The sequence below is a fragment of the Daphnia pulex genome, chromosome 11 (genome assembly GCF_021134715.1).
Source record: "Daphnia pulex isolate KAP4 chromosome 11, ASM2113471v1".
Classification (NCBI taxonomy): domain Eukaryota; kingdom Metazoa; phylum Arthropoda; class Branchiopoda; order Diplostraca; family Daphniidae; genus Daphnia; species Daphnia pulex.
In genome coordinates, this window is record NC_060027.1 from 1299612 (window position 1) to 1327599 (window position 27988).

A 27988-nucleotide genomic window follows, 5' to 3' on the forward strand; every position below is an offset into this window, starting at 1 on the left:
CAAACTCTAATATTCCTCCATGTTGCAAATATTTACGATACCTGCAATCAGCTTTTATTTCTTCTTTCTTTATCATTGATTCCTTAATGGCAATATTTTATTACCCCCCCCCCTCTTGGAATACAATTTTTAAAAATTACAATTCGGATAAATCGAACGATATCCTTGATTGGGTTAATACTTCACCAACTCACGTCAAATTGTTTACATTCAGTATTAATTCCCCCCCCCCCTTTCAAAAAGTTCCTTATTTTGTCGTTGGTCAAGTGACGCAAAAGAGTTAATCATTTGAAATTCAAAGTCGCGCATTTCACAGCCGACTGCTCGACCTTGTAAGATCACGGCCCTAGCGAACAAAAATGGTCTCAAGCTATTCTAGTATTTACTTTTTCGGGTGGATAAGAAGGAACCATTTCCTTAATGCCAGACATTAGTCGCAAATCCGCGCAGACGGTAGGATCAAAAAATCACCATGGGTCGTTTGTTTTACAATATGGTAAGTTAATTGTCTCACCTTTCTTTCTTTCTATTCCTGCACATATTCTTTACAATTAATGCAATTTGGTTTCCGGGTTTATTATAGCTGGTCGGAGCAGTGGTACTCGTTACCAACATAGGCATTGCGCAAGCGCAGGGCCTATGGATGCAACCAAACATGAATTCCGGCTCATCCAGAGTATCGCGCTTCCCAATGAATCGCCACATTTTCAGCACCGTCAACGGACACGTACTTTCTCTGGCGGCTGATGAGAGTGGTGAAATCTCTATGGAAGTGATCGGCTTCGTTCCCAACCAGCAGAGAAACCGAATTCAGACTCCGCCAGCAACTCAGTTCAGACGAGCGGATAATTCCTTTCAAGCTAACGGACAAGGAATGATGCAATCGGCGAATGACGGCGGTCAAGTTTTCCCATCGGCAGACGACCAAAGTTCGTTATCTAATGTAGCTGGAACTGCTATGACCGATTTCTCTCCACCAGATCAGATGGCAGGACCCAATGACCAAACACCAGTGGACGCCAACGGATTCGCTGGATCGGCTGATGATTTTGGTGGAGTTGACAGTGTGCCCGGCAATCCTAATATCCAAGAGCAAACAGATGCCCAGCCAGATAACGGACCCAGTGAATTCGCCGAATCGCCTAATACTTTCGGTGACCTTGGCAGTGTGCCCAGCGATCCTAATTTCCAAGAGCAAACAGATGTCCAGCCTGATAACGAGCCTCCTTTCAGGGCTGAAGGTGGTTTTGGAAACCAGCAGAATAGCCAATTTCAAGCCAACGAAGGACTTATAAATTTCCCTAGCAATCCTCCCCAAATGACTCCCCAAATGGGCAGACCTCAAAATACAATCGGCGGAATTGCCCCAAGTTTGGCTGGAATCGCTCACATATTCAGGGATTCCGACGAATCTCAAGATATTTCGGTGGAAAGAAGCTTCGTTTTGGGCCAGGACGGTCGAATTCAATCGACAGTTCAACTTTCAATGGATTCAAACGAATACGACGACGGATCGCTCGAAGTCAATTTGAATTTGCTGCCACAGATAAGAAGCCTTCTGAATAATCAATTGCAAACCCAGCACCAAGTGGTAAGCAATAACCCCCGAATGGTTTTCTTTCAACACGACGACCAAGACAACGACATGTCGCTGGATTTTCAAGGAATTCTGACGAATCCAGTGTTCCAGCAACAGATTCAAGAAATCGACGTCCGTTTGAAAAGAGCGCCAGCCGCAAGAAGCAAACGTCTGATGGAAAAATACGCCCATGCTCTCGCGTTGTCATCCACTAATAATACCGCACCCGCAACGATCAATTCTTCCTTTTTCCTGTCACTTTTAATCACTTGGATTTCGGTTGGGCTTATTCTGTAATTTGGACATGGATTCTCTTTTAGGCAAACATGATCGCTACTTTGATTATTCTTGGGTTTCGTGTACAATATCAGAAATTTTCACGTCGATTCTCTAGGCCAATTTAGACTCATTTGTATGATAGCCCTTTCTTTTTCTTGTTTAGACTACTTTTAATACACAGTTTTATATTTCATTCCATGCATAAAAATAATAATAATAACAATAAAAATCATTGATATTGCAATGATCAAAATGGGTGGGATAACAATGATAAGTTTTAAATTTTCAGTTCCTAGAAATTTATACTAAGACTTTATTTAGGAAATCTCAGCTCAAGCGCGTACCGGTCTGGTACCAGAACCTAAAGAAATAAGCTTGTCTCTTAAAGTTGAATATTCCTTATTCTGGTACCAGACAAAAGATAGTCAAATATTCAAAATTTCTAGGGCACAAAACTTTCCCCCCACAAACTCTGATATTCCTCCATGTCGCAAACATTTCGAATAGCTGCAATTTGCTTTTATTTTTTCCCCTTTTTCACCATTGATTCCTTAATGGCAATATTTTATTACCCCTTAGGATACAATCTAAAAAATTATTTTTACTATTCGGTATTAGCGTAATTCTCAAACAAGTTGACCAAGGTTGCGTTATTAAATCAACCATTTGGTTGAAAAATAGAAGGGTTTCTATAATTCGAATAAATCAAACGATATCCTTGATTGAGTTAATACTTCACCAACTCACGTCAGATTGTTTACATTCAGTATTAGTTTTTCCCCCCTTTCAAAAAAGTCCCTTATTTTGCCGTTGGTCAAGTTACGCAAAAAAGTTAATCATTTGAATTCAAAGTCGCGCATACAGCCGCCGACTGCTGCTTGACCTTGTAAGATCACCGCCCTAGCGAACAAAAAATTCTCTCGAGCTATTCTGGTATTTACTTTTCGGGTGGATAAGAAGGAACCATTTCCTTAATGCCAGACATTAGTCGCAAATCCGCGCAGACGGTAGGATCAACAAATCACCATGGGTCCTTTGTTTTACAATATGGTAAGTTAATTGCCTCACCTTTCTTTCTATTCCTGCACATATTCTTTACAACTAATTCAATTTGGTTTCCGGGTTTATTATAGCTGATCGGAGCACTGGCACTGGTTACCAACTTAGGCATTGCGCAAGCGCAGGGCCAGAGGATGCAACCAAACTTCAATTCCGGCTCATCCGGAGTATCGCTAGGCTTCCCAGTGAATCGCCACATTGTCAGCACCGTCAACGGACACCTGCTTTCTCTGTCGGCTGATGAGACTGGTGACATCTCTTTGGAAGTGATTGGCTTCGCTCCCAACCGACAGAGAACCCGAATTCAGACTCCACCAGCAGCTCAGTTCCGACAAGCGGATAATTCCTTTCAAGCTAACGGACAAGGAATGATGCAATCGGCGAATGACGGCGGTCAAGTTCTCCCATCGACAGGCGACCAAAGTTCGTTTTCTAATGTAGCTGGAACTGCTATAACCAATTTCGCTCCACCAGGAATGAATCAGATGGCAGGATCCAATGACCAAACACCAATGGGCCCCAACGGATTAGCTGGATCGGCTAATAATTTCGGCAGCGTTGGCAGTATGCCCAGCAATCCAAATTTCCAACAGCAAGCACCTGGCCAGCCTGATAACGGACCCAATGGATTCGCTGGATCGCCTAATGCTTTCGGTGATCTCGGCAGTGTGCCCAGCAATCCGAATTTCAAACAGCAAGCAGGTGCCCAGCCTAATAACGAACCTCCTTTCAAGAATGGAGGTGGTTTTGGAAACCAGCAGAGTAGCCCATTTCCAGCCAACGGAGGACCTGCCAATTTCCCAAGCAATCCTCCCCAAATGACTCCCCAAATTGTCAGTCCCCAAATAACTCCCCAAATTGTCAGTCCCCAAATAACTCCCCAAATTGTCAGTCCCCAAATGACTCCCCAAATCGTCAGTCCTCAAAATACAGTCGGCGGAATGGCCCCAAGTTTGGCTGGAATCGCTCACATATTGAGGGATTCCGACGAATTTCAAGATATTTCGGTGGAAAGAAGCTACGTTTTCGGCCAGGACGGTCGAATTCAATCTACAGTTCAGCTTTCCAGGGATTCAAACGAATACGACGACGCATCGCTCGAAGTCAATTTGAATTTGCTGCCGCAGATAAGAAGCCTTCTGAATAATCAATTGCAAACCCAGCACCAAGTGGTAAGCAATAACCCCCGAATGGTTTTCTTCCACCAAGACGATCAAGACAACGACATGTCGCTGGAACTTCAAGGAATTCTAACCAATCCGTGGTTCCAGCAACAGATTCAAGAAATCGACGTCCGTTTGAAAAGAGCGCCAGCCGCAAGAAGCAAACGTCTGATGGAAAAATACGCACATGCTCTCGCTTTGTCATCTCCCTCCACTAATACCGCACCCGCAACAATTCATTCTCCCTTTTTCCTGTCACTTTTAATCACTTGGATTTCGGTTGGACTTATTCTATAATTTGGACATGGGTTCTCCTTTCGGGCAAAAATGATGGCTACTTTGGTTATTCTTGGGTTTCGTGTATCATCAAACAAGCAATTTCCACCGGATCTTTAAGCTCGTTTGCATTATAGACCTTTCTTTTTTTCTTGTTTGGTTACTGTAATACACGGTTTTATATTTTATTCCATGCATTATTGACAAAGTTATTTGAAAATGTCGTGATCAAAATGGGTGTGATTGCAATGATAAAATTTTTAATAGGTTCGCGGAAGTTTAAACCAAGGTTTTGATGAGGAAATCTCAGCTCAAAAGCGTGTACCGGTCGCAATATAAACTAGTTTAGAACAATTTTCAACATGTCGCATTCAAAAGAAAAAAAAATTACCTTGAAGACAATCATAAAAATAGTTCGACCATTTGTTGGTCGTGTTCCAGGAATTATATTTTATAATACTGCCAAAAAATAGCTCAGCGCCTGAAACCACTTCTGTGCTAATTTTGCACGATTCTTAGCTACCAGAGATTTGAGTTTTAGATTGTAAGAGTGAAGAAACCTTTGCTATACCAAGACAAGGTTTCAATTACAATCTTTTTTTTTTTTTTAAATTCTTATCCATAGAAATAACGAGTTGGCCCGAAAAAAAGAATGACGACTTGACGGATTAATGACGACCGAGGACGTATTAACATACATAAGTGATGTTATATTCTTGATCGGGGCAAAATGTCGTTCCGTTTCAATTTTGAAAAACAAGTTAGTATAAAACCCATGCCGGTAGGTTACGATTTGCATACCCTGAAACGAAATCCTATAGTGGGGACGGTAAATATAATTCTCCAGCGTGAGCGTTTACGCTAGTCATTTTTGGGGTTTGGTCGGCAAATTTTCTATGTCAAGTTGATTTGAAAGTTGAGATCGACATGGCATTCAGACATGTCGACGTCAGCGTTATCGATAAGCCGATTACTATTTGGCTAGGTAAATCAAATTCTAAATTTTCATCGCTTTCATTGCCCTATCCAAATATGGTGAAACGAAACTTCAAAGAGACCAACCTTCATTCAGTTATATTTCCTCTCAATTTATTGTCCATTACAATAGTCTGTTTGCGTCAGTGCTCATCTGGTGTCATTGGATTAAATTCACATGAGATGTGCACTCATCGCTCAACGAACATCATCTTCGCATCGCATTATGTAGACCCGTGTTCGATTCCTTGTCAAATCAATTCCAAACTCACCTAGACCGATCTGATCGGTAGCCTGTTGCTATAAAACGTGGAGATATCGCATTTAAAAAATTTACCTTGAAGAGAAAGAGAATCATAAAAAAGTTTGACCATTTGCTGGTCGTGCTCAAGGAACATTTCATCATATTCTTTCGAAACAGAATATTTGAAAAACAAAAAAAAATAAAACAAAAAACAGAAATGGTCAGCGCCCGAAACCATTGTCGCGCTAATTTTTGTACGATTGTTAGCTATATACCAAAGATTTGAGTTTAGATTGAAAATATGAAGAAATCTTTGATATGCCAAAACAAAAACGCCAAGAGAAAACCCTTCCAGTCATTTCAGGTCAAGCTCAGGAATAATCATACTCCACATGTCCCAAATCAACGCAGTCAAATAGTCAAAAAGGAAGGATAGAGATGCATTTTTCCTACCTTTAAGCCCAGGAAATCCACAGCCAGGCATCCATAGTTGCTCCATCCGTTGAAGAGTTGAATCCAGCAGGCAGGTTAGGAAAAAGGAGGTCCTCGTGAATACACCCACACTCGCATGGGCATACACTTGGACATTTTAAACAAAGAAGAGGGAAAGAAAAGGAAACGAAGAGATCCGTAACTCGATCGACATCAGTAGTTTTTCCAATGAAGAGGGATGCTGTTTAATCTAAATAAAAAATAAAAAAATGTAGCACGAAAAATATTTGAAGGAAAACAACAAGTGAAGGAAAAGTTGAAAATTAGACAGCGGGTAAATTCTAATTTTTAACAAACAAGAGAATGAAAGATTTCCAGTAATTAACCAGTAATTACTGCAGTGATGAGAGTGATGCATAATTAAAATATCTAGTAGGTGACTGGTTATTATAAGTAACGAAAATCATTACCCAAGTGGTGATGCTGAGATTGTGGCTGATGACACATCAATGTGATCAAAGTGATCAAGACCAGCACAGGCAAAACTTGTAGATCTTGTAGATATGATGGATGTCGCAGACCTCAAATCTGTGCAAAAAGGAAAATGTTACATATAGTGCAAAAGAAATGCCATGCATAGACTTTTTCTGGATAGGCAGATGCTAACCAGAAACATTTCATAAATTTGGAACAGGTTTATCTTAGTCTAATTAAGCTCCAATAATTATTCTATTTGTATTCGTATTTTCATTTACCTGTTATAAAATTCGTTTCTGTTATGGATCACAAAAAAACCGAAGACAGCAGACGACACTAATATTCTATTAGTCATGCTAAGATATCGATTGAAATATTAATCGACCCCTACCGCCAAAATCTAAACCGTTCAAACACGAAATAAGCGGTATTTTCTCATCCGCGCTCACATCCGCTGAACGGATGGGGATTATTTGAGGATATCTTATAGTTCGTCTCATCACGTTACACTGAGCCCTTTTATTACAATCGAGATAAAAGTTAATTTCCTTGAAAAACCCGCAGATAATTACTTTTAAAACCGAAACCTCCCCAATATAAGTCCCTCCAGAGATCGTAACCTTTATCGTAGCTTCGGCTCATGCTCCGAAGTTGTGTCGCTCAGTCCTTACACTTAACTTAGTACGGATCATAAACGGTTACCGCTATGTTGTTGTCCAGCGTATAACCCAATAATTAGTACGGTCGTGTACCCCCAAACACCTTTCCTTTTATTGCTATCACCTTCAAGATGTATAGGTTTATTTTATTTTAGTATGTCGCGCCCCACCCGACTCGTCGTATATAATACAACAGAAATAAATCTTTTCGGCATTGTCCTTTTACGGAAGTCAATTACGGGGACTTGACGACTGCGACTGTTTTGCATGTGAGGTAATCTGCAGATGGAAATCTCACGAGTCTCTCGTCGATTGGCGACAAGGATAAACGCTTTCGGCTAACGAGTGATTTCCTTTCACATCGCTGTAATATGGAAAAACCCTTTGAGGAACCCCTTGAAATTTTTTCTTACTCTCAACGAAACCTCACAGTTTATTTATTGAATTCTTGGACTCTTGATTGGAACCGTTTGAATCAACAGCGTCGAAAGTTTAAAAAAAAAATTCCTTATTAGAATATATTAATGATATGCAGTAAAACCCAATATGACCAAGCGCCTTGAGTTTCCTAAAATGCACAGTAGGGTTTTTTGTCTTTTTGGCCTTTGGACAATGTAAACAGTTTTTTCCGTTCTAAAATTTTTAAAAATTATGTTTCATTTTTTTTAAATCCATATCACAGGATTATTATTATGATTGGGAACACCTTTCCGCCCTTTTCATAAAAATGGTAATCTCACTTATTTTTTCGTCATTGTCCTTCTATGAAAGGCCATTACGGGGATTTTGGAGTGGTTGACGTGTTGTGCTGCGTCGAGATAGAAATCTGGCATCAGTTGCCACATGGTATAAACAACTTTCGAATAACGACGAGTTTCCTTTCACTTGAACTGCTGGTGAGCTGATTTTTAAAAAATTTCACACTCTTCATAAAGCATCACATCTTATTAAATATTTGGACTATTGGCTATATACTATAGGGAAAATCATTCGAATCAACATTAACAGTTACAAACTGGGTGGTACGGTAAATTCCAACAAATGAGAGAATTCTCGGACATGTATACAGACACATTGACTAATGTAGCAAACATTTTGGCGTTATTTGTTTGAGACTGACGCTAACACGAGATAGACAAGAATTCGTTCATGTCATAGAAGGGAGCCGAAATCCTAGAAAATGAACTTGAAAACGGCAGTGTCCTAAATACCAGAAAAAAACAAAACAACCTAACCAGCGACATGTGAAATATCGTGTAAAGCCTGTTTTCTGTACAACTCTACCAAGGAGGTTATCTAGTTGAGCGCGATGAAAAAAAGATATTTTCTTCGAACTGCGCGCTAAAATATTCAGAATTTTTTTGCTCGCGAGTATAGCTCTTTCACGGTCACTAGTAATTATTTCCTCTAATAGAAAAAATTCACGGGTAAGCGCCATAAGCCATTTGCGCAATACATGCCAATGTTTAAAATCTTAAAAATAACCAGCGAATAATACCGAAAGATAAAAAGAGAGAAAAGAAACTGGGCTATATCTGCCTTGTAGTATAATAACCTTGCAGTCTGTACCCCCAAAGCTGTTCCGCGCGCCGTCAAGGTTTTGACGTTTTCTCTATTGGCGTTTGAAAACGAGGCGCGACTTGGCGAAACCCAACAGACAACCGATTTTATATGCTCCGTGATATCAGACGTAACTGGTTCGCTTTCAATCGATCATGCGCCAAACGCTTTGTTTATTGGTAAAGTATCAACATTTTTTAAAAGTCTCTTTAAAGATGTCATTTTAACAATGAATGGTATTCCTTTTTTAAATGTGCAACAGCTGATGGGGGCGATAGCGCTCACGTCGCATCTTGGAGAAAGTGACGCAATTGCTATCGGATCTGAGGTAAAACCAAATCAAACGGTGTCGACCGCTAATGAAACCATTGCAGTGCCAACAAGTGTTGGACTAAACGGCACGATTCAATTCACTATTACCAACAATGGAACCGGAGCAAAAACCCAAAGAGAAATTGCGATCGGAGACGAAATTACGCAATTGTTTTTTGGAGAAGCTAAAGCTGATTCCGTCGGTAAGGATTCCAACAGTGGACCCGGGGTAATGGTAACCCAATTGGAAACGATTAGTGAACAGGTTCCAGTCGTTCCAGTTCAGCAAGACGAAAATGTCGGCACAGCTTTCGATTCCTTGGCGGTCCCCATCGACAGCCAACCACCGACCATCGACAGCATTGCCATCGGAGCTGGAGAATTAGGAATCCAGCAGACGGTACAACAAGTTGATGAACTCATAACTCAAGTCGAGCAAGAGACAAACAATTTCGGTGGACCTGTTATTGGTGCGGGGGATTCGTTTACCGCCAGTGAAACGGACAAATTACAACCTCCAACGGAAATGGTCGATAGTAAAATTTTTCAAGTCGAGCAAGAGACAATTAATGGAGGAGCTGTTCCATCCGTGACCGCAGCAGACATCGTTACGAGTAATACCGGTACCGCCGGAGACGGATTTCAAATTAATTTGGCGGGAGTACAAGAGATGGGCGAAACGCCCATCGTCGGTGTAGTCGATCAAATGACAACCCAAATTCCAATTTTCTGGCCTTCTGGAGATGAGCCCGGTGAATTAAAAATAGAACACACAATCAACCCGAACACCGAGGAGAGTGTCGATAAAATGCAGACCAGCGTCAACTTCTCAGGAGCGGCCAAACAAATTCCGATTTTCATTAATTCAAAAATAAAACACGCCGTTTTCAATATTCACGTTCAGCCGTCACCACCGACAAGTCCAGCAGTTCACAGAATCGTCAAGAAACCTGAGGACTATTCACTGGACATTGAAATTGGCGTACCAGCGATTCAACCCCCAACGGAGATGCCGAATTTCCCTCAAGTGGCTCAGGTTAAAGAAATCGATTTAGAGTTACCTGATTTAATTGCCATTCCTAGCGGATCGACAGAAAGCCCCGTCTATCAAGTACCAAGCGATGCCCAAGTGAATTCTTTCGATATCGATAAGATTATCCTGGGCGAAATCAATCAAACGCCCACTACTCCTGCTGATACCTTCACTATCGACACCGCCCAAATTGGCGATCAGCTGTTGCTAGTACAACCGGCAGAAATTCCAAATGTCGTTACCGATGATAGAACTATGAGATCTGCACTAGCTTCGCTGTCAATCGTACCGAATCCTGCCCAGCAAATCAACGATGGCCGCCTTCCCAGCCCCCCGGTCGTCAACAGCAAACACATCGACGATGCCGTTGACGATAACATTTCGTTAGAGATAATCGGTTTCATTCCCCGCAATCAGCTTCCAATCAATAATCAGACCGTTGCCGAGACTCGACGGCCAATTTTGGTCAAGTTTGACGATGTATCAGCCGAAGAGCTGGGCCGCTTTAATGGAAGCCAAGCAATCTTTCTCTCACGCCCATCTTCGGTCAAAGTGTCCAGTCACGGTGAAAACCGACAGAACGGCCCGATGGTGGTACAATCGGTCAGAATTGACCCAGTTCAACCGACGAATACAATCAACGGAGACGATAATTCTGGCGAAATCGACGTCGATGTATCCGTAGAGAAAGCGGACATCCGCACCAGCAATCTGTCTCGGCATTCAGACGAACAGGATGATGACATGTCGCTCGAAGTTGATTTCAATGTACTTCCTCAGATCAAACGCATATTGAGGCGGCAATTTCAAAAGAAACCCAAAAATCCCAAAATGGTCTTTTTCCATCATCACTCCGACGAGCAAGACGATGACGCCTTTGAACTGAATAACATTTTGGCGAATCCCGTTTTCCAGCGAAAGTTACAAGAAATGGACGAGCGTTTGAAATCCGCACCAGAGGCGAGAGGCAAGCGCCTCATGGAAAAATACGCCGAAGCTCTGGCCATGTCGGCCTCATCCGCAGCCGCCGCAACGATTAACTTTTCTTTGTATTTCCCGCTTTTAATCGCATGTCTTTTGGTTAAATGGTCCTTTTAGATTTTTTTTTTTTTTACGACTGGATTTTTTAGCGCACATATTCTACTCGTTGAATACATTATTACCTTTTTTTAAAAAAAGAAAAATTCAAAACATTTTCCGTTTCCGTAATTTTGGTCGGTCTACTTTACTACTTTTTTGTTTAACCGCATATTCAGAAATATATTTTTCGGTTTTAGTAATCGGCTGTATAAGTTGTCATACGAATAATAAACGGTATACTTTGGAACTGTGTGTGCGTAACGATTTTTTTCTTTTTAAATGACCGATATTCCAAACATCATAATAATTCCACCTGCTGCTATTATTCGCTGATAACCGTTGATGAAACTTTGAGAAAGTGTGTCAATGTTTATGGGTATAGACGGGGTAGTATACAAAGAAACAAGTTGAACCTTTCTAATCCTTGGCGTTTTCTTCTGAAGTCCGAAGGTATCTCGAGTTTTTTTCGTCTGGACATTGGCACCGGGCGTTCGTGAAATCGGGTCTATAACTATAAGATCAAGTCGCAGCGAACGGGTTTGTTTCTTATTCCTCCGCGAAACTTTGAGCGACCAGCACGAACACTATGGTCTTGAAACTTTTTTGTCTTTGAGAATTTTTAAATGTCGAGCGCACAGTTTTATTTCGCATTTCGTCTGTGATACAGTGACAAGACAGCAATCAGTGCCATCATGTTTGGATTTCGTTACATCACGGTAAAGTGGACGTCATCATTTCTTAATGTCAATTGTTAAGGACACATCATCTAATTTCTGTCTATGATTATTAGTTTGTCGGAATATTGATGCTACTGCAGCATTTAAGAGAAGCTGATTCATTCGCTCTGCATACGAATGAGAAAAGAAATATTGACTATCACGACGGCGCCGTTATTCAATTATCTGGTAAAACTATATCCATAAAAAATGTTGAAGAAGAACTCGAAGAAGCTAATCATGGCGGAGAAACGGCGGTCAGAGCCAAGCGAACGGCACTCACAGCCACAATCGATGGAAAGTTTACTGTACACTTAATTGTCAGTGTTAAACCAGCGGAACAAGTAGTAGCCGTCCCACCCCGGGTAACTAAAATTGGTCGACTCCGCACAAGTGGAGGGCCAGTCCAAAGTCCAGCCATTTCCAAGAGTTGCCAGAACGAGTACTGCGACTTTGCGATGGAACTAGAACTTTTGAAACAAGTCTCGAAACCTGCGGTCGATTCAACAGTCGGCGAAATCAAAAAAGAAGAAGAAGAAGAAGCCAATCAAAACCAAACCAGAAGCCAAGGTCGAGTGAGAATACCAATCACACCTGCTGCTGCCAAAAGAGATTCCAAATTGAGAGCTAGTCGCACTCAGGCGACCACGACTCGCTACCCGATGATAACACCCACATCAATCAAGCCGGTCCTCGGCAGAAACAAAATAGAGACGACAACAACCCGCTATTATCGGACTTCATCAGCATCTAATAGACCATCAGTGTCAAATCAGGTGTTGAACAGAACAAGAACGGGTGTTGGACGCTACCAGTCGACACGAATACCGACCAACGCAACCCGATTCGGTCAAATTCGAACAAACGCTGCGACACGTAATAATCCACTTTCCATAGATTCAAGGGAAGAATTGGTATTGTTTTCGGAGAAAAGAAACGAAAATGCCCAAAATGGCCCCAATAAATCAAGGGCACGACAAAAAGAAGGAAAATCCCCGTCGGCGCTATTAACCAGATTTCAAACGACTCGAATTCACAGGAAAAAAGTAACCGATAACGCTGACGTCAGCGTAGGAACGAATGAATCGATTCCAACAACAACTGAAATAAGTCAAGTTCAAACGGCTAATAATAACAGCGGCACGGACAAACCGGAATGTAATTCGAATGTGACGTTTGAATTCGATGTGCCAATTTTCAGAGATTCGGTCGAGCACAGGAAGAATGTATCCGCCGACGAAATCAATGTGACTACCCCGGCAGCGGAAGATGTCGCCACACCAACAACAGTCGGCAACACTATTTTTGTGATGCCGATACCACTGAACCGCCGAATAATGTCAAATGTCACGCAGTTGGACGAACTCAAAATAGAACCAACACAAAATAATGTCACGCAAGGGCGGCCGGTATCAGAGATTCCCTTAGAGTCGATGAGTGAGGATCTAACAACAACGGAGGAAACTATTCTAAACCCAACGGAGATTAGTGTCCCCATCGAGACGACGGAGAATCCCATTTCTATTAATTCTGAAAACTCTGACTACTTTCCATGGGAACAGATTGGCGATTTTGAATATCAAATCAACCCAAAATCAAAACAAGTAGTCAATATTCGACTGCTGCAAACGACGACGACGACTACCGCATCTTATAATCCAGTTACTAAATCATACGAGGAACAAGGAAATAATTCAAGTTTGAAAGAACCGCCAGGGCAACAAGATAACTTGGATGTCGAGTTGGGAACTGCCGCAACTACTTTAGAGATACCAGCCACAACGGTTATCCCAACACAAATGGTAACAATAACCCCTACTGTTAAACTACCTATACCGTTAAACCGCAGGAAGCCAATAGATGGCACGCAATCGGATAGAGTCGAGACTCCTTTAATAATACAGCCAAGCCGAGAAATTGTTATTATTCCGGCTAGACCAAAGGAAATCGTTGAACCGGAGCAAACGGCGATTTTTGCCGATAACCCAACGTCCACTACTCAAAAGCCAGAACTTGTTACACTGTCTAGCGAAGTAACAACCGAACAGGTAGTTAATAGATTTACTGAATCGGCTACTACAATTTCTGTCCAGCAAACGACGATTACGGAAAATTCACAAAAGACAGAAATTTATTCCAGCGCTGAAATTGAAAAAGGCCAAGATAATAACAGGAATACATCCATAGCGGAGGTTATTCCAACAGAATCGGGACCTGCTATTATTCCACCATCAATACATCGCACGGAGGAAAAAGATAAGGAATCTTACGTCGTTGAAAAAATTAATTTTGAATCCGTAAAAGAAGTCGAACCCATTACGTCAACTGCTTCCGGAATTCCCATTCAAACGACAACTACCTCCAGTCCAATGCCAGAACTTTCTGATCCAACAGAAGACTTTCCATGGGAGCAAAGACACGATTATGAAGTTCAAGTGAATCCAACAACAAAAGAAATCGTTAACGTTCGGCTGTTGACGACAACAACCCCAAAACCACTTGTATCTATCGATAATTTTGACAGGACTTTAAAATCTGAAAGTCTCCTGACGGATGAAGAACAAGATGAGCTCACCATGGAAGTACTAAGTCGAATTCTCGAACGCAATGGCAAAATCCGAACGCCAAAAGTTGGCGATAAATTTTTCTCCGGCGTGAAAGTACCGGGAACACGCGTCTCGGTTACGTCGTCCGATCAAACAAATAAAAATGCGGCGGCCCCACCCATCAGGACTGTGGTGGTACCCAACAATAATCGTGATCGAACAGCTCACGGCCGCAAACCGATTTTCAGCCACTCGAGCGAAGACGGCGTCTTTTTTTTCCGCTACGCCAATGATGAAGATCCGTCGAACGCGGACAACCGGAAGCCAAAATTGAATATCGACGCGGATGACGAAATAAGAGAAACTGATTGGAATACCCGGCGGAATCACGTGCCAGTGAGGGACTCCCCTTATTTCTATTACGTCCAAGATGGCACCAACTCAAGCGCACTGGTCAAAGCTTCTTGTTACGTTCTATTCTTAGTCGCTTGTGTTTTGGTCGTACTTTAATATAGTAAAATCTATTTATCTGTACTTAATATAATTATCCTATTTTTACAGTATTTTTTATCATTTGTAAGAATATCTCTATCGCCATATTTTTCACCTTGGAAGAAAGCATTGGGCAAGATCGGGCAAGATATCATAAATTATGTTGAAGGTGCATTTGATTAATTTACAATTACATTTTTTTTTATTCGGAGAAAGGAAGGTTATATTGAACGCAGTCCTAATTTTTGTACATTGATTGCTCCAGTTATGTGTTCCGCGTACGTTCGAAAATATACTTCAATCAAAGCCATGACATCCATAATTTTAATTGTTTTTACCTTTAAACATTATAATAGCAACCGAGAAAGAGAAATGATATAATTGAATTGCAGGAAGAAAGTTTAGTTTTCTCAATGATACTTGTACATACTTTCTTATACCGCAGCGCAATTATTGGCAGGGGATGACGCATATTCACTTCATATTTTTCAAAGTACCAAACTCGATCGTTACAGGGCGCAGCCATGGATAAGGAAAGTAAATGATTGACGCTTGAGCGCAGGTTTCAGAATGCGGAATTATTCACCCCTTTTATTTTGCTTGTCCTCTGTATTGATCGTTTCGCTTGATCTACTTTTGTTATGCGTACCAAAAAAAAAAAAAAAAAAAAATGGATGATTACATTTTGGCGTGACTTCCTGCCTTCATAAATTCATCGATTAATAGACACATTTTTTTCGACAGGATCAAGTACACTAGATGGGTGGAGTCACTGTTTAATTCAAAACGACCTTCTCGAATTGAGGACTGTACAAATGAAATAAACGAGACAACAGAAAAACAAATTTCATCTTGTTTTTCTCGTATTTATTTCATCACTCGACCTTACTATTATTATTCGCCTCTACATTTTTCAGCCTCGCGCTATTCCCTTTGCTTATTTGTCTTGTTTACTCCCCCCCCCCTACACCTCCGATGTAGCGTGTCAAAATAATTCTTTTGATTTCATTGCCAGACTTACACCTATTGTGAGGCGTGTAGTGCGCAGCCGATCTGGTCTAAGGTTAATCGTAAAGAGCACAGCAGCTGGCGTCTCAACTGACGAATGACTTGAAGGAATGCCAGCAGAACTCTTGAGTTTCCGAGGTCATCCAGTTCTAGTTCCTCTATCGTTATAGTTCTTGTTTGTTTCATTTCCTAAAAAAGGAATAAGCTGATGCAAGTATATGTCCTCGATGGCTCTTTCAAGCTGCCAGACTTCTTGTTGATACGTTTCCAGTGCATGTTACATTTATTTTATTTTTTTCGTTCCATATTTTTTGGCCAAAAGTCTCAAGGAATATTCGTGATGCTATTTGCCTTGAATCAAACGTGCTGCATCATACCCTATATGTAGTGCAGTCAGATTAATTGACGGAAAGAGGAAATTGATTTCCTGGCCAAATTTCAAGTCATTGGCAAAAAAAAAAATGATTTCGACTTTGGAAAAGTTTGATTCACGAGACGAAATAAACAAGTTCTCTTATTGGTACCACCTGGAAGCACCTGAATCAACATGTTTTCCCCGAGAGTATAGGTAACCTTGCCCAATTACCAAGGTCCTGCATAATTCGATTTTTCCGTGTCAAGAATCGAATAAATACGCTGGCGTCACTGTGGAGGAGCATATTCTTTCAGCGATAGTTCAAGTGACTACAACACAAAAATCAACATGCGCACTTTCAGTCATATCATGGTAAAGTATTCAATTTTTAAAAAATTCTGAAAAAACATGATAACCACAATGTTTTCTTATTCAAATTTTTAGCTTGTCGGAGCTGTGGTGCTCTTGAGTCATTTCAAAGGCTCTGACTCCTTCACTCTCGACCGCAATGTTGTTGACGCAGACGATTCTCTTGAGGCTACAACGGATTCTCTGGAGACTAGCACAGATAGCGGCTTAGATAATAGTCTGGAACACATCAATCAAACCTCGACCGAAGACAATTCGCTGGAAGCCAAGAAAGTGAAGCGCAATGTCCAGCCTACAGTTGCTGTCGTCGGCGACTACGATTATTTTTATCAGGATTCGATCGAATCGACCACCGTCGACGACGTCTCGCTGGAGGACATTCTTGAAGCCGGACTGATGGGCCAGCAGCCGCAAACCACCGTCGCTCCTAACCTCATTCAGGTTGCTACGACGCCCGATGATGATCTTTACGACGACTTGGTCAACAGCACGGAGGATCTTCTCGACAGCCCAAACGACACCTCGTTGGAAACTAACGACGCTAAACCCGTTGCTGCTGCTCCCGCTTTGCCATCGCTGTCGATTTTGAACCACCTGCCCGTCATCGGAGTCTTCTCTCATCCGGCTGACGACGATTTGTACTTTGTCAAGCAGTATATGGGCGATTATTACTTTTGGGAAATGGGTGACGATTATGCCAGGAATTATTTCGCGCAAACGGTCAAAGACACGACGACATTTGATTTCTTCGAGACGCCAATCAAGGTGAATGCCGACCAATTTACTCAATTTACACCCGTGAGATCTCTGCCGGCTGCATTTTAAAACCTTAAGTCATCTCTCTACCTGATTCGGTGGCGAATGAATTCGTTGTACAAAAAAATGTCAAATTCTGTGTTGTTATTACCTGTTTGTACAAAATTGTTTCTGTTTACTATTATACACTTGGTTTTCTTTTTTATCAAATTTCTATCCTTTTTCAATTCGTTCAGCATAAAAATTAGTCGGTGACGCTATCTGATGTTGCCTAGTTAAAAACGGGTTTTGTCGGTATTCATTGAAACGAACGAACTATCCCGCGCAACGGTGAGGTACCATAACGAGTTATCCGAATTCGCATCACTTTTTTTTACGGCGGTTTAAACAATAGTAATTGCTTCGTCGGGTTGGCAGTAGTCTCAGCAGCAGCTACACACAGTTGTTGGGTGAGGGGCTTTTGACCTGGAATCCACGGAAGTCAATGAACGCGATACAAATCTCGTGTTACAAGTTGCCGTTCTAAGTTACCTCAGCGTTTGATTTTCTCTTTGCAATCAAATTGAGAACAACAACCAAAAAATGAAAAACTTTCCCTTTTTCTACTACATTGGTACATACATACATGCTGGGGCTGGCTGAAAGTTCACATTTACATTCACGCTTTCCTTTTCCCCACCCAATTCTGGTTGCTGGCCTGGTATGTCAAGTCAATAGATTGTAACCGTGTAGTACCAAGTAGCTGCTGGTATTAGTTGCCGATTATACACTGTAATTAATCGGCACAATCAAACTAATTCCCACCATATAGCCTATCATTAACTTTTTTTTAATTCGTTCACGTTCGCCTTCGGTGCGCTTGCACTTTGGAGGACACCTTCGTTCGATTCAATTGATTACGAAAACAAAACAAAAAAACAAAAAAGGAATTTTCTATGTATCATTCGATCAAGAATAATAAGAGATCTCAAGGCATAGCCCTAATCACGTTCTGCATTCTCGGCGAGGCCGCCTACTTTTGGTTTTTTCATTCCAGTTCCTGCTCGCAATCCCAATGATTCAATGTCAGCCCAGCGTTCTATATCAGCCTGTCAGTCTCTTTTCGACGCCCATTCTGTTTTGATTTTTTTTGTTCTGTCCTTTATTTTTTGTTTGGCACATTCTTGGGAGAGGCCCCATCGCCTATCCTTGACGTGACATCTCGAATGAAATAAATCAAAGCAACAATAAACCCGACATCTTTACAGTCCAAGTGCCAAAAAAATAAAACTAAGTCGCACAATAGTGGTGCAATAGAGACATGTACAAGCGCAGAGATAACCTTAACGAAGAGGTGCCGGTGTGACGGCATGACCTTCATGGTCATCAAATTTTTTAAGTTGCACTTTGCTCGGGCAACTTGAGGTGTTTAAACTTTAAAGTTCAATATTTTTGAATTTGATTGTTTACAGAAAAAAGTTCACACTCACAGATAAAGTTGTGAGGTACAAAACAAAACAAGCCTGATCTGCAGTCGTTTTAAAAATGAGTTATTAAATTAACCCTAACTGAGTCAACAATATCGGCAAGAGAAAAATAGTTCTAGTCATTTGCCTAGCTCAGGAATAATCGTACTCCGCATGCTACGAATAAACACGCCACGAATAAAGTAAGTCAATAATCAAAAGGAAGAATAAAGAATATTTGACCCTACCTTTAAGCCTGGGAAATGCAGCCAGGCATCCACAGGTGCTCCATCCGTTGAAGAGTTGAATCCAGCAGGCAGGTTAGGAAAAAGGAGGTCCTCGTGAATACACCCACACTCACATGGGCATACACTTGGACATTTAAAGAAAGGGGGAGAAGAGTGACGTAACTCGATCGACATTGGTAGTTTCTCCAATAAAATGGCATGCTGTTTAATCTAAATAAAAAATAAAAAAATGGAGCACGAAAAATATTTGAAGGAAAACAACAAGTGAAGGAAAAGTTGAAATTAGACAGCGGGTAAATTCTAATTTTTAACAAACAAGAGAATGAAAGATTTCCATGTAATTTATTGCATTGATGCAAGTCATGCATCATTAACAGAACTAGCAGGTGACAGGCTAATAATATAAGTAACAAAAATCCTTACCCAAGTGGTGATGCTGAGATTGTTGCTGATGGCAAATCAATGTCAGCACAAGCAAACAGTTTGTATATCTTGTAGTTATGATGGCTGGGTTAAGTCTCAAATCTGTGCACAAAGGAAAAAGTTAGATAATACAAACATACTGCATTCATTTACAGGGGGCTCACATGATAAATGCTAGTCCCATTTCACACACTTTGGAACAGCTTCTATTGAAACTCCCATACTGTAGTAATTAATTTGTATCCTCAATTTTATTTACCTGCTGTATTAAACGATTCTATAAAGAGACGCGACTACAGTTGATACGACACGACAACTTTTCTATTTGATTTCGAAAGTGGTAAACAAAGCAGACGACACAGATCTTTTTTTAATTAGCCATGCTAAGATATCGATAGAAATGATCAAAATCTTTCCTTGCCTTAATCGCGCCTAAATCCAAACCATTCAAAAACGAAAAAAGCGGTTGCAAGAGGAATAAGAAGAAGTTAGATATCCTTGCAAATGTTTATCCTTCGTGAGTCGTAAAAGTGCCGTCCCGTATAGAAAAGATCGAAATTTATTTTTAACAAATATCGACCCAGAATTCTTACAAATAAGAAAACGCGTAGCTGTCAGTGTGTGTCCAACATTAATTGTCATTTGAATACAGTCAAAGAAAAGTCAAATTCCCAGCATGACCAGCCGAAATCGCAGCCGCAGCACTCTAATATATTCCAAATACCGGGCCACAGAAATCTATTTCAAACCAGTTTGGCGCAGTGTGTGTATAACAACATATACACATGCATTGTTATTCGTTAGTTGGGTGGACGCACACACACACAAAAAATATTGAAAGTGAAGGAAGGGGAAAACCTTGCGAGCTGCTGGCCATTTTGCCCAGCATATACTATGCACAGGCTTGGCTATAGCAGCCCCCCAAGGTTTTCACTTTTCCTTTTTGGTCATTGCATCGGCGCTCACTATGTGGGCATGAGCGCAACAATTTTATTTCCTCTGTGATCTTTGATGCAGCTAGTTCGTTCACAATAGCCATGCGCCGTCTTATTCACACAGTGGTAAAGTATTTTATTCGCAGTTTCTTTAATAAACAAAACGGATCCATTCAAAAATTCGCAAACTAACAAAAACGGGGTAAGTGACTCGATCGTTTCTAATTCTTTTCGCTTTTTCTGTTGTATGTGGTGGCCCATGTTTTCAGCTCGTCGGAGCATTGGTGCTCGTGGCCGCTTTCGGACAGGCTGAAACCCGTGAAAGTCTCGAGCAGCAGCAGCAGCAGCAATCTAGTACGTCTAACGACCAATTACAGCCAGATAGCAACGAGAAATTCAAAGCGGCTAATTCGGCCGAGCTTCACGAAAAGGCCATCGACACGCTCATTTTGACGACAACCGAGGGCTTGTCGATTTCGTCAGAAACGTCGGTCGAAAAGGATTCACCCAAAACGAGTGAAAGAGTCAACGTGACGGCCAACGCCGAGGAACCGGACGACGTCTCCTTGGAAATGGGTTCACTGGATGGCAAGATAAAAGTGATTGTTCCAGTTAGTAAGGAGACCGTTACAGTTGAGCCAACTGCAGCGCAGCAGGCCGTCAATGAAACGGCGTCCAGTGATGAAGTGGAGACGACGACGACGACCCAGCAGGTGGCGATTCCGGTCGGCAATCGGAACCCAATCGCCAATCGACTGCTGCAAAATCGGTTGACTCGTTTGAGAACGACGACCGTCCGCAATGTTGTTTCAACCTCGAAAGATTCGGACGAAGAAAGCGATTCGACCGGGAGAACAACAACTCGACCGGCGATAAGTGCTGGCGGTCAGGCCCAGCAAAGCGATTCGGGCAAACGCGTTTTCGGCAGAATCCGAACGACGACGGCCAAAAGTCCGACGACAACAACCGCGCAAGATTCCAAAGAAGATGTTGTTGTCGCAACAACAACGACAGTTCGCAATTCCCCGTCCGGCAACCGGTTCAGCCGCGTTCGTGCAACAACAGCAAAGACAACAACAGGCAGAGCTAGCGAGTCTTCCGAACGAGAAGATACGATCAGCACAGCCCGGCCGACGACCGTCCGGAGTTCGCTAGTTAATCGCTTCAGTCGGCTGAGAGCGACAACAACAACAGCCGCCACCACAATTTTGAAAGACTCTGGCGAACAAGTGGAGATTGTTACCCCGTCGCCGCCCACGACGACTCCTCGCAGTTTGCCCAGGAATCGATTCAACAGCTTCCGAGGTACGACGACGAGCAAACCCGTTGCGAGGGACTCTGACGAGCAAACGGAAAAAGTGAACGCCATCCAGACGACGACGACGACGGCCCGCAATTTCGTTCCGGGCAATCGATTCGCCCGTTTGCGGACAACAACAATCGGCAGCACTTCAACTTCAATTAAAACAACGGCAAATTCGGATGAAGAAATTGAGGTGACGACGATGACGCCCAGGAGTTTGAGGCCGGCCAACCGATTTAGCGGTCGGGTTCGATCGACGACGACAGCTCGTACAACAACCGTCACGAAGGATTCGGATGAAGTTGTCGATTCCGGAATTGTTTCGACGACGACAGCCCGGAGTTCCACGCGAGGAAACCGATTCCGCTTTAGCGGTTTGAAACCTACAACCACTCCAACAACAACAACAACTCGAGTTTCGAAAAGTTCAGACGAACAAGACGATCCAGTGAGCGGAATCCAAAGTACAACCGTCCGCAATTCAAATTTGAGAAACAAATTCATCCGGACGAAACCGGTTCGTGTTACAACCACCACAATGCCAAAAGATTCCAGTGCAGAGGACGTGGACGATAAAAACGGGACTCTTAAATTGAATTCGACATTGGCGAGTAACCACACCCAAGTGACGACAATCTCCGCTCTATTAATATCCAGCGACTCGGGCGAAGACGATAAATTCGTTAATGGAACACTGCTGATAACGACGACGGCGCGTAATTTGGATTCGGACGAGAAAATCGACTCGGTTATGAACAACAACGCCACTCAAGAGGTGCCCACCACAACTCGTTCTTCGATTTTCCTGAAATATTTCAACCGCTACCGGACGACCAAGGCCAGCCAAGATCATTCCGGCAGCTCCGATGAAGAAGGAGTAGCCGATCGAGCCATCAACGAAACAAGTCCGACACCGCGTCCAAACGTTTTGAATCGCCTCCACACGGCCGCAGCGTCGATTCCTCCGGTGACTAACCTCACAGCCCCGGCCAGCCAGTCCTCGGAGACCTCCAACTTGGGCCGCAAAGATCGGGCGATTATTTACAGCTCAGCCAAATCGGATAATCAACTGATGACGTCGACCGTTTCAACCGCTGAAATTCCTTCGACAACGATGGCAACAACAACAACAACAACAACGACCACAACAACAAAAGGATTTTACGCTTTTGGGAGTTCAGATGAAATGGACGATACCTCCGAGGATGATGATGATGACGCAAGTCGCGCACCTTACTTCGACCCTTATTACGGCGTCCCGCTGAGAGAAACTCCGGCAGGTGTTCCCCCATCGCCGCTGGAGGAAAATTCACTGGAAGTCGACGACGTTTCTGCGGAATTGGAATTCAACATCACTGCCAAGTCCGATGACCACAGCTCCGAGGTGGCCATGGCCGATATGGTTCCAACCAAGGTGAGTGACGTCCAGCATGCTGTTTACCTGCACCCCAACATGAACGACGACGACGTCTCCGTGGAGGTGATTTTCAGAGTTCCCAGCAACCAGCCGTACCAGCAGGATGTCCGAAATCAAACGGGAATGGCTCAGCATGGCGTCCATTTCGTTCCAGCAGAGTCCGATGAGGGCAATGAGGGCTCGGTTGAAGAGAAAGAAGGGTCTGGAGATGTCCTAGAAGAGAATAATACCAACGGTCAAAACAGCACAACAACAGCCATCCAGCAAGAGACTAATCCGGTGAAGGACTCGGATGAGGGCAATGAAGCCTCAATGGAGAAGGGAACAAATGGCCAAGTGCCAGAGGAGAACAACATGAGTGAAAGTAACACAACAATGAAAGTTGATGAGACCCCCCAGAATTCGGATGAAAACGACGATAACTCTTCGCTGGAAATCGACCTGAGCAAACTGACGGATATCCAGCGCATTTTGACAGACATCAAAACGGAAGAAGTGATTTTATCGCCCAGGGTTTCAACGGTAACTGTAACCGAGACGCCACAATTTTTCACGGATGCAAAACCCATCGAATTGATTTTGGAAACTGAAAATCTAACGACGACAATGCCCCCAGTCCCAGTGACGGAGGCGAGAAGTCAAAACGATAGTCTGAGTAGACAACCCGTCAGCAGCGATGAAGTGACCATGAAGCTGAAGGAACTTCTCGCCAATCCGGTGGTCCAGCTGCGACTTGAAGCCATCGACGGGCGTTTGAAGAGCACGAAAAGCGCCCGAGTCAAGCGTCTCATTGAGAAATACTTGGCGGCTCTGGCCAAGTTATCTACCAGCGGCGCCAGCTCATCCATCAGCTTCTCCATTTTCCTTCCGTTATTAATCACCTGCTTTCTGTTTGGGTTTTCGTGAACGTGAACACCTTCCTTTATTGTGTTGAGCAACTAATATGCTCCCTGTATATTGCTGTCCAGTTTGATCATCATGTTGTGTCCAACCCATCAAAAGATAATCGTCGTATCCGCAAAAACATTTTGCTCAACATCTCTCTCTATTTTTAGCTATTATAAAAACGGTGTACCTTTATCGGTCAGTGTAACCACCCACGCAATCCCGCACCACACCCATTGTTTCTCTCTCTCCCTCTATATTATAACAGAATTGCATTCTCTTTCCTATATCCCCTCACGAAAGAAAAAGTGAAAAAATACAGATACGACAATTCGCGCATTTCGACGAGGTTCATTGGCGAGTAAAAGCTCTCCACTATACATCCTTTCTCGTGTGACGATCAGCTTTGTGAAGTCATCAGCAGCGACAATAGGTGTACGTCTACGTGTGTACCGATTTTCCCAAATTGGTTTTCGAAAGTCATTGCCGGCAGCGCAGTCGTTGGAAAGAAGAGAATGTCTACTTGGCTATGCGTGGACAAATTTCTGTTTTTTGTTTTTCGTATAAGGCAACGCCCATCTAAAAAAGGGATGCGGTGTGTTTGCGAGAGAGCCATTGTTTAATATCCACCCGGTATCACGTTTAAAAGCTATTGCGTGCAGCTTTTGAATTTGGCCATAGGGGGGTGTCTGTTTGAAAACATCAGTTGTATAACCATATTTTTCGTGAAGAATAATAAAAAAGGTAAAAAGGCGCGGTGGTGTTGACTAAAATAATTTTCTTTTACGATTTCCTCGCCCAGAAAAATAGCATTCTAATGCGCCATTATATACACATCTAGCCGCGTTCTTGTAACAAGGTCTTTCTTGCTCTCGGATGACGTACGTACGTACATAACCTGTTTGAAATTGTTTTGTTTTTTTGCCACGCAATCCCCCGGTTGTCCTTGTTCGTCGGCTGTAAGCCTTTTTGACGTGTGATGTGAGCAGACAGTGTGTTGCGCCCAGACTAATGTGCACACCCCGCTTGTACCAAGGCCGACCGCTTTGATTCGAATTGAATCCCTTTCACTTCCTCTTTCGCCGCGATTGATTAGATGCGCTGTTGTTTACTTTTTTATCTAATTCTGAAAATTTTATTCTGATCTAGAAAGGGGTGATGCAACGATATGGTTCAGTCCGTTCACTGAGCTAACATTTTTCGTTTACACTGGCGCAATTCAAATACCTATCCGTAGGCGTGCCGGGATAGAATTTGGTTGCACAAACCCGGTTGTCTCTTTGGATTTTTCATAGCAAGGTTATGATGAATCTCAAGAAGGAACTTTTTCTTTTTCGAAAATAAAAAAATGTTGAATTTGATTCAAAAGTTGGGCAAGAACAAAAATAATGACCTTGCAGGAAAGATATCCGTGGACCCCCCCACTCTGTGTTTTAATATAGCCAGCGAAGGTTTTCCTGTTTTCTTTGCAGCTAAATTGGCGCATCAACATTATGTACGTGTACTACTACTATAAGTCCGTTCGCCAGCAACCCAAGGATCTTATTTCATCCGTGTTACTTCACCAGCTAGTTCGTTCCATCATGCGCCTCCAGTTTGACTTTATGGTAATCAGCTATATAGCTATAGCCTTTATTTGGAAATACGCATTTGCTTTTTAAAAGCTTTTCTCTAAGTTACCTTTGTGTTTTCTCGTTTGTTTCTTGTAGCTCCTCGGAGCATTGGTGATCGTGACCATTTTGGATGCGGCTGATTCGTTCGTCACCAACGCTAATTCGGCCGGGGAAGATTCGCAACCGCTGATGACCGGAGATTCAAACTTCGCCTACGCTGGAGCCGGAGTGGAAAATGTCTATTACCCGCAGACGACCGGTGATCAAATTGTGAGCGAATCTGCCAGCGCCGACATGGGGACGACGTCAGTTTGGCCCGGAGAAGGAGCCAATCAGTGGAAGACGACCGATCAGGCTACAGGGAATCCTAGCCATCAACAGGTCGGCTTCTTCGATGTGATAAGATCTCTGACAAACATATTTACTGGATTAGTTGGACGAGCAAGCACACCCGAAACGCCAACGCCCATCGACAGAGGATATTATTACCAGCATTCGGAAGAGGACACTACCGATGAAGATTTTTTCGATGACAGAGTGATGGCTCCCGTCACTGATGTTCCCATCGCTGTTCGACTGGCGCGAGTGAAGCAATTAGTTAACACTCGATTGGCTCCTCGATCGAATCCAAACATTTACGACGGCTATCCTCAATACCCGCCCGTTATGGAGGACCCGAGGCAAGCGCCCGCATCTGCCCACCAAGATGTTATTCTGACGCCAGGCGAACAAGTTTCCGAAAGTTTTGGCTGCAACAGTAGAATATGCCTGTGGAAGAAGTGAATGTTACTTTTTTTTTAATTGTCGGATAATCAGTGTCATCTAGAGACGAATGCTGAATATCAAGAATAGCACCAAATGAAATTGTTCTACAAGATATCTTGACGGACTTGACGACGGTCGGAAACGCAAAATCATATTATTGCGAAGAATCAAAATTAACTTTACATGTTTAATTCCCATACTTAATTACATTAAAAAAAAATAGGTATCACATATCCCAGTTTCATAATAATTCTTTGTTTCTTAATGTTTCTTTTCTAAATAACTTTTCTTCTCACCTTTTATACGTATTATCAGTGGTGCATTGCTGAATAGCACATGGGGATGGTATTAAACGCATAGGTCAGTGACCTACGAAAAATGAGAGAATCAGATTTTTTGGTACCGGAACATCCTTCACAATCTTTCTAAAGAAGGGAAAAAAAGAGCGGTAACTCGAATGAAATCTAATTAAGAAACGGGTAAGTCGGATTGTACGCTCGCACGATTACAATACAAACTATCACTGACACGCAGATATAACGATCACCGGAAAATGATTTTTTTAAATGTCCTTACAGATTTCGATGTTTCTCTTTCATCAAATCAATAAATAAATTAACCTCATCTTTATAGTCACCTGTTACTGGTGTAATGTGCAGCATGGATTGAGAAAAGATGTTATACTTCCGTCCGTTCCGCATTCAAATTCCACATTCCACCCGTCCGTTTTCGTGAAATCAACTGCGTAGTGTGGTATCACAAGAAGTCATTTCCTTTGGATTGATCTAGATAAAAATAAAAAAGGTGGGAATTTAACTGTTTTCATTTCCACATTTAGGTAAGAAAAAATAAAGCAGCAAGTTTTACCTGTTTTCTTACGGAAATGTTCGGCTGTTTAACACTCACTATCACCAATTACAAGAAGTACCAATTACTCAAGTCAACTAAGAACCTGCAAAATTAAAAGATATTAAATTACCTTGATTATAATTAATTTCATCAATGTGCTGTTTGCATATTAATTTGCGTAGTATAAAACAAAATGAAAGGAACTGAACGCTAAGTCCCAGCGCATCCGCTTATACTTCCGCTTTCAGTCAGCTTAAAGTGTTAATTCCATCAAATTAACCGGTATTCACGTCAAATGTAATCTAAACTGCACAGAACCACAAAATCGTTGCGTGAATGAGTTTTCGTCCAACACGTCTGCCACAACCGACAATAGGGGGCATGAATGTATCCGTATCGTATTTATGTGAGCTGGTCTTCTCCGAACCAATAATAAACTTTACGGTCCCCTCAAGGCTATCACGCAGACACACTGATAGTGAGCGAGTCAGGGAAATGGACGAGACAAGTCATAAAACCCTACGTCTAGACCCACATTTCTCGATAGAAGCTGGCGACAAGAATTGCAACATGGCTTTTTCCGTTTCCCAGTTTCGTTTTCAGCTGTTCAAGTCACACCCATTTCGTTATACAGTAGAGTGGGTGTCATTCACGCTGCAGCTCCAGTGAAAAACTGTCAGAAACTAGGTGGATCTCGTTGTGAATCGAGTTTTTTTGGACAATCTCTTTCAGTGA

At 42.4% G+C, this 27988-nt stretch overlaps 5 protein-coding genes and 1 long non-coding RNA gene across 15 annotated transcripts in view; 5 read left to right on the plus strand and 1 right to left on the minus strand.

Moving 5' to 3' along the window:
* The window catches only part of LOC124207477, a 42289-nt gene extending 14929 nt beyond the window's left edge, over positions 1-27360 (minus strand). For 4 of the 8 annotated variants that reach the window (XR_006880003.1, XR_006879999.1, XR_006880000.1 and 1 more), the window contains exons 1-6: positions 25707-25843; positions 22922-23354; positions 19487-19588; positions 19064-19273; positions 6478-6595; positions 6029-6257 (exon numbers count right to left, since the gene is read on the minus strand). This is a non-coding gene — a long non-coding RNA (uncharacterized LOC124207477). Of the gene's footprint in view, positions 1-6028; positions 6258-6477; positions 6596-6762; positions 6847-19063; positions 19274-19486; positions 19589-19745; positions 19878-22921; positions 23355-25706; positions 26774-27041; positions 27190-27271 lie in introns of those variants that run through there. The other 4 variants (XR_006879998.1, XR_006879996.1, XR_006880002.1 and 1 more) reach the window with 4 other exon arrangements.
* LOC124207469 lies at positions 207-4544 on the plus strand. 3 transcript variants are annotated; one of them, XM_046604940.1, is made up of 2 exons: positions 207-496; positions 584-2051. In XM_046604940.1, the coding sequence occupies exons 1-2, from the start codon at positions 473-475 to the stop codon at positions 1874-1876; spliced, it is 1317 nt and encodes a 438-aa protein (XP_046460896.1). In that variant the 5' UTR covers positions 207-472; the 3' UTR covers positions 1877-2051. The 3 variants fall into 3 exon arrangements, with proteins under 3 accessions (XP_046460896.1, XP_046460895.1, XP_046460893.1); XM_046604939.1 differs by lacking the exon at positions 584-2051 and adding an exon at positions 2992-4544 and having other exon boundaries at positions 418-496; XM_046604937.1 differs by lacking the exons at positions 207-496; positions 584-2051 and adding exons at positions 2690-2908; positions 2992-4544.
* Positions 8712-11375, plus strand: LOC124207468. The gene is made up of 2 exons (XM_046604936.1): positions 8712-8882; positions 8966-11375. The coding sequence occupies exons 1-2, from the start codon at positions 8859-8861 to the stop codon at positions 11144-11146; spliced, it is 2205 nt and encodes a 734-aa protein (XP_046460892.1). The 5' UTR covers positions 8712-8858; the 3' UTR covers positions 11147-11375.
* LOC124207466 lies at positions 11594-15195 on the plus strand. The gene is made up of 2 exons (XM_046604934.1): positions 11594-11844; positions 11919-15195. The coding sequence occupies exons 1-2, from the start codon at positions 11821-11823 to the stop codon at positions 14898-14900; spliced, it is 3006 nt and encodes a 1001-aa protein (XP_046460890.1). The 5' UTR covers positions 11594-11820; the 3' UTR covers positions 14901-15195.
* LOC124207475 lies at positions 16475-17580 on the plus strand. The gene is made up of 2 exons (XM_046604962.1): positions 16475-16617; positions 16690-17580. The coding sequence occupies exons 1-2, from the start codon at positions 16594-16596 to the stop codon at positions 17437-17439; spliced, it is 774 nt and encodes a 257-aa protein (XP_046460918.1). The 5' UTR covers positions 16475-16593; the 3' UTR covers positions 17440-17580.
* LOC124207465 (serine-rich adhesin for platelets-like) lies at positions 20291-24365 on the plus strand. Its single transcript, XM_046604933.1, has 2 exons — positions 20291-20547; positions 20691-24365. Exons 1-2 carry the CDS (start codon positions 20524-20526, stop codon positions 24045-24047), a joined length of 3381 nt encoding a protein of 1126 aa, XP_046460889.1. The 5' UTR covers positions 20291-20523; the 3' UTR covers positions 24048-24365.
* Positions 27361-27988: the final 628 nt, after the last annotated feature.